The sequence below is a fragment of the Oncorhynchus mykiss genome, chromosome 21 (assembly GCF_013265735.2).
Source record: "Oncorhynchus mykiss isolate Arlee chromosome 21, USDA_OmykA_1.1, whole genome shotgun sequence".
NCBI classification, from domain to species: Eukaryota; Metazoa; Chordata; class Actinopteri; order Salmoniformes; family Salmonidae; genus Oncorhynchus; species Oncorhynchus mykiss.
The window spans coordinates 14,371,567-14,385,708 of NC_048585.1; the positions used below are offsets into that span (position 1 = coordinate 14,371,567).

Genomic DNA, 14,142 nt, shown 5'->3' on the forward strand with positions numbered 1-14,142 from the left:
TCCTTTCTAGTCCCCGGCACTACCTGTCGGCACAAGCTGAAGCTGCCCTTTGTTCTGGCAGCTCGGCTGGTTCTGAAGCGGACTCATTTGCGCGCCGTCCCTTTTGAGTAAACGCTGAAACAAATGGATCCATCTACAGTATGGTAATGATGCTGCAATCCCATTAGCTTGTCTTTCTTCCTCTCCTTCTGTCTTTGTGCCAGCTGATTGGCCAGCTCTGTTAATGGTCTGGCTGGTTTGTCGTTTGTTTGTTTCTCACTGGCGTCTGGACATTTAAAAAGGACTGCTGATAGAAATGAATGTACATTTAGTTGGTGTGCACCACCTGCTGATCAGGCCATTTAAGGATAGTGTGATATTTCCCTGATTACTGTCTATCATCACAGTCATTATTACAGGCTCATCAGTTCTCTTTCCCATTATCATCACCGTCATTTCCACAATCATCATACTCCTCATCATCTTGCTTTACATTTAAACACAGTTATTTTACATTTAAACGCAGTTATTTTACATTTAAACACAGTTATTTTACATTTAAACACAGTTATTTTACATTTAAACACAGTTATTTTACATTTAAACGCAGTTATTTTACATTTAAACACAGTTATTTTACATTTAAACGCAGTTATTTTACATTTAAACACAGTTATTTTATATTTGAACACATTTATTTTACATTTAAACACAGTTATTTTACATTTAAACACAGTTATTTTACATTTAAACACAGTTATTTTACATTTAAACACAGTTCTTTTACATTTAAGCACAGTTATTTTACATTTGCACGCCCTGTGTTTTTGATGCTGGCTTTATTTCAGCACAAATGCTAGAGCTCCTGAATGAAAAGCAGTTTTCAGCCTGATATATATATATATATATATTTAATTAGCAATTGAAATATGAACACATCTGTATGAGATTATTGCTTGAATAAATTGTGTGTGACAAAACATAGTAATGATGCCATTATATGAGACATTCATATTGGCATAACTTCATAAGCAGTAATTAAAGCAAAGTTCTGTCAACATGTTCAATTAAATGGACATTTGCCGTCTGACATGTGTCATGAGAAACTACATATGTGCATGAATCACCGTATGTATGTACTGCTGCTCTGTCTCACTCCCGTCTCCTGTCTTGTTTCATTCACGTGGCTGGCTTGGACTTGGAATACTTGACCGCGTGCCTGTGTGTGTTCATGTCCCGTTCCTGCTCCCTCGCCCACTCATCCGAAGGCTGTGAGAAATCCCCAAGCTTAAGCAACGCCCTGAGGCTGTCTCCAGTGACCTCACCCTACGGTTCACCGTGCCCCCTGAGGCGTTCCCGCTCCCCAATACCATCCGTCCTGTGAGGCCCGGCCCAGAGCGAGGCTTGCCTTCCGTCTGAGCACACTCCCCTCCCCCACCCCCAAAACACCCGACAGAAGCCAGCTTCATAGGCGTTAGCTCTCTGTAGCGTCCTGGAATCATATAATATACTTTGTGAATGTTGTTAGCTACTTTAGAGACTAACCTTAGTGGTTTCGACCACAGACTAACCCTGCTCTTCTCCTCTTCCATGCAAACGTTGCTTTGAACTGTAGATGTGGTGACCACCCCTGAAGTAGCTTAGCTGTGCATCACTTTGTATTCCCATTACTTCAGTTTTGTTGTACTTTAATAATGGCAATAAAAGGACTCTTGAATGGTGGCTCTAAAAGTAGCAGCCACAACATTTAGTAAATACGTATTCATAATCAGGGAGATTTACATGTTGCTATATTTAGATACTTAGAACATACGTGCTTCCATAAAAAATAAGAAAAATGTCACTTTATTTTGTGGGGGGGGGGACTTGTCATGGACTATGTCTTGATTCACACGCTCTCACCTGCCACCCTCTAGCTCTCACCTGTCACTCTCTAGCTCTCACCTGCCACCCTCTAGCTCTCACCTGTCACCCTCTCGCTCTCACCTGCCACCCTCTAGCTCTCACCTGTCACCCTCTCGCTCTCACCTGTCACTCTCTCGCTCTCACCTGCCACCCTCTCGCTCTCACCTGCCACCCTGTCACTCTCACCTGTCACTCTCTCGCTCTCACCTGCCACCCTCTAGCTCTCACCTGCCACGCTGTCGCTCTCACCTGTCACCCTCTCGCTCTCACCTGCCACCCTGTCACTCTCACCTGCCACCCTGTCCCTCTGACCTGCCACCCTGTCACTCTCAGCTGCCACCCTGTCACTCTCACCTGCCACCCTGTCCCTCTGACCTGCCACCCTGTCACTCTCACCTGCCACCCTGTCACTCTGACCTGCCACCCTGTCACTTTCCCCTGTCACTCTGACCTGCCACCCTGTCCCTCTGACCTGCCACCCTGTTTCTCTCACCTTCCACCCTGTCACTCTCACCTGTCACTCTGACCTGCCACCCTGTCACTCTCACCTGCCACCCTGTCACTCTCACCTGCCACCCTGTCACTCTCACCTGCCACCCTGTCCCTCTGACCTGCCACCCTGTCACTCTCACCTGCCACCCTGTCACTTTCCCCTGCCACCCTGTCACTCTCACCTGCCACCCTGTCACTCTCACCTGCTACCCTGTCCCTCTCAACTGCCACCCTGTCCATCTCCCCTGCCACCCTGCCACCCTGTCACTCTCACCTGCCACCCTGTCACTCTCACCTGCCACCCTGTGACTCTCACCTGCCACCCTGTCCCTCTGACCTGCCACCCTGTCACTCTCACCTGCCACCCTGTTGCTCTCACCTGCCACCCTGTCACTTTCCCCTGTCATTCTGACCTGCCACCCTGTCACTCTCACCTGCCACCCTGTCACTCTCACCTGCCACCCTGTCACTCTCACCTGCCACTCTGTCACTTTCCCCTGTCACTCTCACCTGCCACCCTGTCACTCTCACCTGCCACCCTGTCACTCTCACCTGCCACCTTGTCCCTCTGACCTGCCACCCTGTCACTCTCACCTGCCACCCTGTCACTTTCCCCTGCCACCCTGTCACTCTCACCTGCCACCCTGTCACTCTCACCTGCCACCCTGTGACTCTCACCTGCCACCCTGTCCCTCTCACCTGCCACCCTGTCGCTCTCACCTGCCACCCTGTTGCTCTCACCTGCCTCTGGCTGGCCCGGTCATCCTGTTTGCATGGATCATCCTGTGTAATCATCTGCCAGCGGTGTGGTGAGAAAGAGAGAAGGAGAGATAAAAACTAAAGGGAAGACAGGTTAGAAACGGTGGGCCTGGGCCGTGGGACTTGTGCATGGGACTTGTGTGTCTGCATCGTGCCATTGGCCTCCACCTGGGGGACTGAACACACAACATAAAATGCACAACAGTGTTTTTCTGTTTTCTCTGCATGTGGGCTATGCTGGTTTGCTACTGTTTCATATGTTTTACTGTGATCTTATTTAACTGTCAATCGCTGTGTTGCCAAGCTGAAGTGTCTCTGATATTGTTTACTCACAGATAACTGCAAAGAGATTGTCTTTACTGGTTTCACGCAAGCAGAGAGCAGCATTCTTTAATTGCTGGGGGAAGGCACATCCCTGGTGGAAAGGTAACATTGTCATTCTGAATGGCATGTGAACTGCCTGCTGAACACTGTGCTGCTGATCCCTGGTGGTCACCTCTGGCTAATGGCCTTTTGTTTTAGTGTGTGTGCAGAAGGGGGTAATTCAACAATTGTAGTCACGGAAATGACATCGGCACCCCCTCTGCATCATGACTCATGGCTTTATACACACATGCGTGCATGTGCACTCATATACACACACAAACATTTGACAGGCATGTGCACACACACACACCACATTAGACACACACACACACACACACACACACACACACACACATTAGACACACACACACACTGTAACGGTTTTCTTTATGAGAAGGAGAGTCGGACCAAAATGCGGCGTGTAGATTACGATCCATGTTTATTGTGACTATAGCAACACGAATCTAAATACAAACAGTGCAAAATAATAAATGTAATGAAAACCGAAACAGCCTAAACTGGTGCAAACTAACACTAAGGACAGGAACATCAGGACACTAAGGACAATCACCCACGCCAAACTCAAAGAATATGGCTGCCTAAATATGGTTCCCAATCAGAGACAACGATAAACACCTGCCTCTGATTGAGAACCACTTCAGACAGCCATAGACTTAGCTAGAACACCCCACTAGCTACAATCCCCATACATACACACCACATACAAAAACCCATGCCACACCCTGGCCTGACCAAATAAATAAAGATAAACACAAAAATACTTCGACCAGGGTGTGACACACACACACACACACACACATTTCTGTATATTCTTTAAAAGACAGCAGGAATGACTTTGATGGTCCTATCAAACAGAGCTTTTGTTTTATTAATAGCAATGTAATTCATTATTGATGAGAGAATTTACTACTCACATAAATTGTTGCCGATGCTAACAGGTGTGTCGCACGACAGAGGACATTACCATTCAGCAATGTGCCTCACCCAATCCTTTGTCTATACTAGTAGCAGGAAGGTTGCTAAGCAACTGGCACATAGTCAGACGCATCTCACAGTTGCTGAACACACAAACTGTCTCCTAATTCAAACGAAAAGCTCACGACCAGCGCTTTCCATATTTCTATATTAAAATAATTATTGAATCACCCCCTACTCCCATTGCAATACTGTTCATTGATTGAGTGTTTACGATCATGACTTCATAGAATGCCATCGATTTGTATATATTCATCATTACATATAAACTGTAAATGAGAAGCAAATATCTGAACACAAAAATAGCATGAATCTGCATGTGGTTATTCGTATAATGACTATAGATTAGTATCATTAGAGAGACGCATTTCTGATATTTAGAGATGTGACCTGCTTTACATTCTGTTTAGCTGTTTACGTGTCCTATTGGAATGACAGCAGTCCTCAGCCAATCAGTGGACTAACAAGACCTATTGGTGTGTGGATCCTGTTGGATCACACAGCGTCACTCAAGGACGTGAACCAACCAGAACACTCACATCGGTGAAGGATTGTTGACTGACAAGCGTCAGGTCCAATGACGCTGCCTGGGAAAACAGGAACTGTCCAAGACTGAGGTCAATTGGAATTCTGGGAATAGATGGGACAGGGGAAGTTGTCTTTTTCCCAGATTCTCAATGTCATGGATATTGAGTGAAGCATAAAACTGTCACAAGAAGAAGAAAAAGGACCCTTCTTGGAAGACGAGGCCAGCTACTTTATCTAGATATTGTGTTTGTAAATAATAACATAATACAGCACATGGGTCAAGGAGCTCCTTTCTCTCTCATCTGTCCTCTGGATTGCGAGCCAGGTACAAGGTCCTGCTTAGACCTCCAGATGAATCAGTCTCCGTGGTTTCCCTCCTCGTTATCAGTGTTATTATGATGCATCAGGCACTACGTGTTCTGAAAATGGACTGTATTAATATGTGAATTCTGCTTCATATACAGTGAAGAGAGAATAACGTGGGATAAGTTGAATAAATGTGACATAGGGTTTCATCAATGCTTTTGTTTCCCTTAGACGTTTTGGTGGATTCCATGACATTGCTGTGGTGTGCGTTTACATGCGTGTGTTTTCAACTCCAGGGTAACATCTAGACAACATGCAGTTGTAAAGCAGAAAAATGAAAACCTATAAGAGACCCATTTCACTCTTCCAGCTAGTTTGAACACATAACAAGGAAGCTTAAAGTACCCTGTAGAGATGTGTTATCCTGGACACCATACCCCAACAATCAGATACAATTTGCAATAATGACACCCAAACAAAAGACACCGATTTGCACTGTGAATTTAGCTACCTGCCACAAGAAATGATACACTGGTCTAGTACAGCCTATATAACAGGACAATGCTAAAGCACCCCTCCATTGACTTGATAGTGAGGGTTGATTTTGACCATCAGTAATTGGGGGATTGGAATACTGTGACCTGCACAGTGAGGACCCCACCCCCCCACCCCCCCCCCCCCCCCCCCCCCCCCCCACACACACACACACACACACAACTCTCTGTGTAGTGCAATGCTGCTTAACTCTGAAATGTCAAGGGACACCAATCAGTATCTATTCTTCTATGACAAAAGTGATTTAAATGTGTTTATTTTTTGTAATCCAGAACATGTAATTATGTGTCTCTTGTGGAGTGCTTGGTTTGCTTGTGAAAGTCAAAGTATCCCAACACTGTTTCTCTCCATTACGTCCACAACTGTCACTTGGGCTTGATCCAGCTTCATGTTCTGTATCTTTTAATGTGAGGACAATTCTAGTTCGAAGTCTGTATCTGTGGAGCATTTGTTGGCATTCTGAAGTGCATGCTATAAAAAAAGACAACATGTCAAATTGTAAAACAGGATGACAACATATATCACGTTCCAAGCGGTGTGTAAAATGAAATGCCATGTGAGAAAATCACATAAACATATTTAACTTTTAAACCATTGTTGTTTCTTTACTTCACACAAATGCAGGAGAAGTACTGTCTTTGATAGGGGAACGGCTATAGCACAACGCTGATCCAACTAAGGTCCATCCTTTTTCATAAGACTCACACAGGTAATTGCATTGTAATTGTCTTTGTTCAAGCTACACCATTTTACGCTGTTGACAAATTGAAGAAGGATCCATTTTCATTCAGATATCTAGCATCACCCTGTACTCCTACGGCTTATCGTCAACGATAATGATAGCAGTCGTTGTGATAATGATATGCCTTTTGCCAGTTCTCTCTCCTGTGCTGCCTCTAATTCTCCAGCTGGCGTCGCGCGGCAATCAGCCCCTACGTGCCGGTAACTCAGAGACATCCCAACTATCTTTACACCCATCACCATGGAAACAGCAAACGTGTGTCGTGGAGATGTAAACAGCTGGGGATAGGAGTGTGTTTTACAGGGGAAGAAACTCCACACACCCCGGGCTGTACCCAACTCCCTTAAGAGCGAGCGCGAGACATCCTTAGACAGCCAGGGGGAAAAACCAACAGTAATTTTCTAAATACCAAAATAGTGACTATGAATATAGCATCAGAGCACTGTTCCTTGGCCGTGAGAATCATCACAGACAAGTGTCTGTGAACTAGGCCCTATTGCAACCTACAGTGAAAGACTTGTACTAAAAGTCTCTGTGAACTGGGTACTACTGCAACCTACAGTGAAAGACTTGTACTGAAAGTCTCTGTGAACTGGGCACTACTGCAACCTACAGTGAAAGACTTGTACTAAAAGTCTCTGTGAACTGGGTACTACTGCAACCTACAGTGAAAGACTTGTACTGAAAGTCTCTGTGAACTGGGTACTACTGCAACCTACAGTGAAAGACTTGTACTGAAAGTCTCTGTGAACTGGGTACTACTGCAACCTACAGTGAAAGACTTTGATCGTCTGCAGGTTTGATGGTAAAAACAAACAACGACAAAAAGAGAAAGACAGAGAAGGATGTGTCGGTGGCAGACGGTAAGTGCTGGTTGAGTGGTATACTGTGTGTCTTAGTAACTCTGTGGAGTAGTTGTGCCAGGTTCTCGGGGACTGGGACGAGGGCGGGGACAGGGGTCAATGAGCTCTCAACCCATTATGATTAACCTGTCAGAATCAGTTAGAATCCAACCTTCATTGACTTCATATTTATATCTGATGAATGGAAACAAGTTTAGATCATCGAACCAAAGCTCTCAACGTCAGAGTGGTGCTTTAATCCTAATAATCACAGTGTAATGACTGTGGTATGAGAGAGGTGTAGTTGAGTAGGGAGCAAAGTGAATCAGGGAATAGAGTGGGTCTCATTTTCAGCCATTGTTTCAGGTTCTGTACTCAGAAAGCCACAGAAAATGCTCTCAATTACAGTTACTGACACAGAGGCCTCTGTCGACAACCACAGGGGCTTGCTGTAGTGGTGTGTGCTGAGTGCTGGATGCACTACAGCAGTAATGATAGCGTTATAGCTCTCCCAAACAGCAATGAGATGAGTGTTGCTATAATGGCCCTCCAGTTAAAATATGATTCATCGCCAGATAACAGTTACATCAGCCTGGTCATTTCAGCGAGTCGGAAAAAACACTGCTATAGTTGTATAGTGTGTAAGTGTAGTGTTGATAGGGTTAAACACTGCTATAGTTGTATAATGTGTATGTGTGGTGTTGATAGGGCTAAACACTGCTATAGTTGTATAGTGTGTAAGTGTAGTGTTGATAGGGTTAAACACTGCTATAGTTGTATAATGTGTATGTGTAGTGTTGATAGGGTTAAACACTGTTATAGTTGTATAGTGTGTATGTGTGGTGTTGATAGGGTTAAACACTGCTATAGTTGTATAATGTGTATGTGTAGTGTTGATAGGGTTAAACACTGCTATAGTTGTATAATGTGTATGTGTAGTGTTGATAGGGTTAAACACTGTTATAGTTGTATAGTGTGTATGTGTGGTGTTGATAGGGCTAAACACTGCTATAGTTGTATAGTGTGTAAGTGTAGTGTTGATAGGGTTAAACACTGCTATAGTTGTATAATGTGTAAGTGTAGTGTTGATAGGGTTAAACACTGCTATAGTTGTATAATGTGTATGTGTAGTGTTGATAGTGTTAAACACTGCTATAGTTGTATAGTGTGTAAGTGTAGTGTTGATAGGGTTAAACACTGCTATAGTTGTATAATGTGTATGTGTGGTGTTGATAGTGTTAAACACTGCTATAGTTGTATAATGTGTAAGTGTAGTGTTGATAGTGTTAAACACTGCTATAGTTGTATAGTGTGTAAGTGTAGTGTTGATAGTGTTAAACACTGCTATAGTTGTATAGTGTGTAAGTGTAGTGTTGATAGGGTTAAACACTGCTATAGTTGTATAATGTGTATGTGTGGTGTTGATAGTGTTAAACACTGCTATAGTTGTATAGTGTGTAAGTGTAGTGTTGATAGGGTTAAACACTGCTATAGTTGTATAATGTGTAAGTGTGGTGTTGATAGGGTTAAACACTGCTATAGTTGTATAATGTGTATGTGTGGTGTTGATAGTGTTAAACACTGCTATAGTTGTATAGTGTGTAAGTGTAGTGTTGATAGGGTTAGACACTGCTATAGTTGTATAGTGTGTAAGTGTAGTGTTGATAGGGTTAAACACTGTTATAGTTGTATAATGTGTAAGTGTAGTGTTGATAGGGTTAAACACTGCTATAGTTGTATAGTGTGTATGTGTGGTGTTGATAGGGTTAAACACTGCTATAGTTGTATAATGTGTATGTGTGGTGTTGATAGTGTTAAACACTGCTATAGTTGTATAGTGTGTAAGTGTAGTGTTGATAGGGTTAAACACTGCTATAGTTGTATAATGTGTATGTGTGGTGTTGATAGTGTTCAATGTGTTTCTCCTTAAAGGTCCAGTATAGTCCAACATGTGATGTTTCTGTGTTTCATATGCACGAGTGTACAAAACATTAACAACTCCTGCTCTTTCCATGACATAGACTGACCAGGTGAATCCAGGTGAAAGATATAATCCCTTGCTGATGTCACTTGTTAAATACACTTCAATCCGTGTAGATGAAGGGGAGGAGGCAGGTTAAAGAAGGATTTTAAGCCTGGAGAAAATTGAGACATGGATTGTGCATGTGTGCCATTTAGAGGGTGAATGGGCAAGACACAAGATTTAAGTGCCTTTGAACAGGGTATGGTAATAGGTGCCAGGCGCACCGATTTGTGTCAAGAACTGCAACGCTGCTGGGTTTTTCACGCTCAGCAGTTTCCCGTGTGTATCAAGAATGGTCCACCATTGTAGAGTTCATGTCCCGATGAATTAAGGCTGTTCTGAGGGCAAAATGGGAGAGGTGCAACTCAATATTAAGATGGTTTGTACACTCAGTGTATATTTCCACACTATGAGGTTGAATAATACTGTGAAATTGTGAAAATGATGGCAATCTCCTTTTAGTGTAAGAGCTGTTAGAAAAGACCACCTGAAATTTCAGCCTGTTTTGGTGGGATGGAGTTTTGACCAATAAGAAAGGAAGTTCCAAACTTCTCTGCCAATAACAGCTAGTTTTCAATTTTCCCCTCCCCACTCAGACCACTCCCAGAAAGTCCTTAATAAATTCTTGCTTGAGGCATTGCTCTTGCTAATATGCTATTTATGTTTCTTTTTGTCAATTTGAATTGAAAACAATCCCAGTAAGGCACTTAATGAATTGTTTCCCAGAAATGATTTGATGTTGAGCTAAAAACGTCTACATTGAACCTTGAGTTTTTTCTTCAAGGTCTCGTTAGAAGAAGTATACTACCTCTTTTACTGGGAAGGCGTAATATTAGTATTTAGTGTTGCTGCAGACTTTTCCTGATATGTGGAAATGGGGCTTTTTCTTATATGATGAGATGGTTTCATGTCTCTTTTTTCCAGAGGCCTGTGTAGACGCCTTGGTGTGAGTCTCAAGGTCAGAGGTTAATAATGGTTAATAGTGTCTGACCACTTGTTTAACAAACACATTGAACTGCAGCAGCCCCAGACACAGAAATCATGAACAGAATTCTTGACATCTGTTTTACAACGACAAGGTGTCTGACACCCCTGAACTAGACAGATGGAAGATTTGCCTCTCAACAAATAACACCCAGCTAATTTGGTTCCGTGGATGTGGTTCTCAAATAACCAAAGGAGAACCTTGAAGGGACGACACTGTTCAATGTTTGCTGGGCACTTTGGATCAGACGGCTGGCTACACATTGAAATAAACTCCTCCTATGCCATAATAGCTCTTGGGAAATGTAACTTTCTTAATGTGTCATTTAGATTTGGTTTTCAAATGAACATAATGGAATGTATCTGCTATTTAAATAGGCCTACCCAAAATGAGAAAAGTCATGAGAAATGTTAAACATTTAAAAAATATATGTTTTTATGTGGTTGTCAGTAAACAATGTATTTTTGTGTCTTCAGTTTATTGCACAACAATCAGCTAGAAGTTGTATTTGAATGATTGATGAGCAACATTACCAAGATGACATTGCCACCATTAAGCCGCAAATCGTAGTCATCAAAAGCAGCTCATTGGGTGTTGATCGAGTCTCCTAAGTCAGGATTCTCAGATAACAGTTCACCATTAGCTCCTTGTTAGAGTGACAGGCATATGTTGGTGGTTTAGAAGTGCAGCTGCATGACAGAGATTAAGCTTTTAAATCCTGCACATCCCCAGCCCCTCCTCACGTCACCATAGAAACGCATCCCAGTGTGACTCCGGTGAGTGTGTCTGATGTTGGTGACAATTCCCCAGCGCAGGAAGCTATAAATGTTTTCTGTGTGTGTGTGTAATTATCAACAGGAGCTTTCATATTGGTTATTCTTAGTTCCTTGGAGATATTAAGCTGGGCATAGGGACAGACATTGGCATTTTTCTCTCGTGATTCCATTCGGTGTATCACAAACAGAGTAGTGATACTTCAAAAAGAACAGTAAACAACTATTTTAGCTTTACACCATGGTATATTGTCTGATATACACATGGCTGGAATGCTGTTTCAGCCAATCAGCATCCAGGATCCAAACTATCAATTTTATAATACAATGTAATAACACATAATACATGTTTTATTACACAACATGAATAACAGGTTAACCCCAGCTAGCTGGACCCAGATACTCTTCCTGGGGTCCAGCAGAATTAAGGCAGGTTATACCATTTTTAAAATATTACAATACAGAAGATAGCCCTATTTGGTAAAAGACCAAGTCCATATTGTGGCAAGAACAGCTCAAATAAGCAAAGAGAAACGAGAGTCCATTATTCATTTAAGATATGAAGGTCAGTCAATACGGAAAATTTCAAGAACTTTCTTCAAGAAGTTTCTTCAAGTGCAGTCGCAACAAAACATCAAGCACTATGATGGAACTGTCTCTCATGAGAACCGCCACAGGAAAAGAAGACCCAGAGGTACCTCTGCTGCAGAGAATAAGTTCATTAGAGTTACCAGCCTCAGAAATTGCAGCCCAAATAAATGCTTCACATAGTTCAAGTAACAGACACATCTTAAGATCAACTGTTCAGAGGAGCCTGCGTGAATCAGGCCTTTATGGTCGAATTGCTGCAACAACAAAAAAACATTACTAAAGGACAATAATAATAATAAGAGACTTACTTGGGCCACGAAACACGAGCAGTGGACATTAGACTGGTGGAAATTTGTCCTTTGGTCTGATGAGTCCAAATGTGATATTTTTGGTTCCAACTGCCGTATCTTTGTGAGACACAGAGTAGGTGAACGGATGATCTCCACATGGGTGCTTCCTACAGTGAAGCATGGAGGAGGTGGTGTGATGGTGTAAGGTTGCTTTGCTGGTGACACAGTCTGTGATTTATTTAGAATTCAAGGCACGCCCAGCATGGCTACCATAGCATTCTGCAGTGATGCACCATCCCATCTGGTTTGCACTTAATGGGTCTATCATTTGTTTTTCAACAGGACAATCAACAGGACCCAGCACACCTCTAGGCTGTGTAAGGGCTATTTGACCAAGAAGGATAGTGATGGAGTGTTGCATCAGATGACCTGGCCTCCACAATCACCCGACCTCAACCCAATCGAGGTGGTTTGGGATGAGTTGGACCACAGAGTGAAGTAAAAGCAGCCAACAAGGTCTCAGCATATGTGGGAACTCCTTCAAGACTGTTGGAAAATCATTCCAGGTGAAGCTGTTTGAGAGAATGCCACGCGTGTGCAAAGCTGTCAACAAGGCAAAGGGTGGCTACTTTTAAGAATTTCAAATGTAAAATATATTTTGATTTGTTTAACGCTTTTTTGGTTACTACATGATTCCATATGTGTTATTTCATAGTTTTGATGTCTTCACTATTATTCTACAATGTAGAAAACAGTAAAACAATAAATAAAACCCTTGAATGAGTAGGTGTGTCCAAACGTTTGACTGGTACTGTATGTCTATCTACATCTTATCCTATCCACTATATAACACAACTTAGCCGTTTAAAACTGTTCCTTACCGTCCAATTACAAAGCAGTGGTCCCATTACACCGGGGACATACAGTATCTCCGGCCACAAAATGGTCTGTTACTATTGGACAGATGACTTGATTAAATCGGGCATTGTAATGGTGAATTATGTATCTACATTCTCAAGGTCAGAGCCGAGGTTAACATGTTCCCTGTGTCTGCAGGACTGGCTGCTTGTATTGATGATCTTCTCCCTCTGATTGCACAGAGCTCAAAAAAATGTGTTTACACGCTCGATCAAGCCCACCGCAATGGGCTCAACCGAAATGCACTGTACATACAGTTGATATGATCAACGAGAGAAGATGTCTCCGTTGTCAGGAATTGCATAGCTGTTTGAAATCAAAGAGGTTACATTGAGAATGCATTATTGTCTCTAACAGGTACTAAACTAAACTATCAATTGATTTCGTAAAAAATGCAAGAACTCTAACTCACTTAATTAGGATGTTTTACTCTACTCTACTTTTTTAGTTTGTCTTAACTCAGGTCAACACAATCTTAATGGTTTTCATACATTAAATACCTCAAAGCCATGTTTATTTATTTTTTATTTGTGCTTTGCTGTGCAGCCAGACAGCAAATTAGAGAACACTGTTGCTCTCCCATTTAGAGCACTTAAAGGGATACTTTGGGATTTGAAGGAAATAGGTAGTAGACTGCCAGTGATTGCACTAGCGCTAGTTAGCTACTTTCTTCAAACTGCACACAGAGACATAAACATTCTATCCACGAGTTCCTCTGACTGGGGAAGTAGATAAAGGACTTCATTGCCAAAATCTCGAAGTGTCCATTTAAGATAGCCTCTCTTCCACGTTGGTTTATAAGGGGTTTCCGTATAGCAACCTTAATGTCTGCAGTAACCTTCCACTGTATCAACATGAACAATATAAATAACTGTTTATAACAGCTTCTGCCTCAGAATAACTCACTGAAATGTGTTCATGGTTGCATCCCTAATGGCACCCTATTCTAGTCAAAAATAGTGCACTATAAAGGGAATAAGGTGCAATTTGGAACTCATATTTACTAGGCCTGCAGCCAAAAAACTGAATCTACATGCAGAAGAGTAGGCTCTCCTGGTGGAGGCACAGCACATAAGAATATGCCGATGTATT

The 14,142-nt window shown here is 42.5% G+C and overlaps 1 protein-coding gene across 2 annotated transcripts in view; it reads left to right on the plus strand.

The window, feature by feature from the left end:
* LOC110499784 (potassium voltage-gated channel subfamily C member 2) overlaps nt 1-6,477 on the plus strand; it is an 82,077-nt gene extending 75,600 nt beyond the window's left edge. Inside the window, exons 4-5 of one of the 2 annotated variants that reach the window (XM_036957033.1) lie at nt 3,471-3,561; nt 4,908-6,477. In XM_036957033.1, coding sequence (XP_036812928.1) covers nt 3,471-3,529 — 59 coding nt within the window. In that variant the 3' untranslated portion in view covers nt 3,530-3,561; nt 4,908-6,477. Of the gene's footprint in view, nt 1-1,247; nt 2,625-3,470; nt 3,562-4,907 lie in introns of those variants that run through there. The other variant, XM_036957031.1, reaches the window with a different exon arrangement.
* The last annotated feature ends 7,665 nt before the right edge of the window (nt 6,478-14,142 follow it).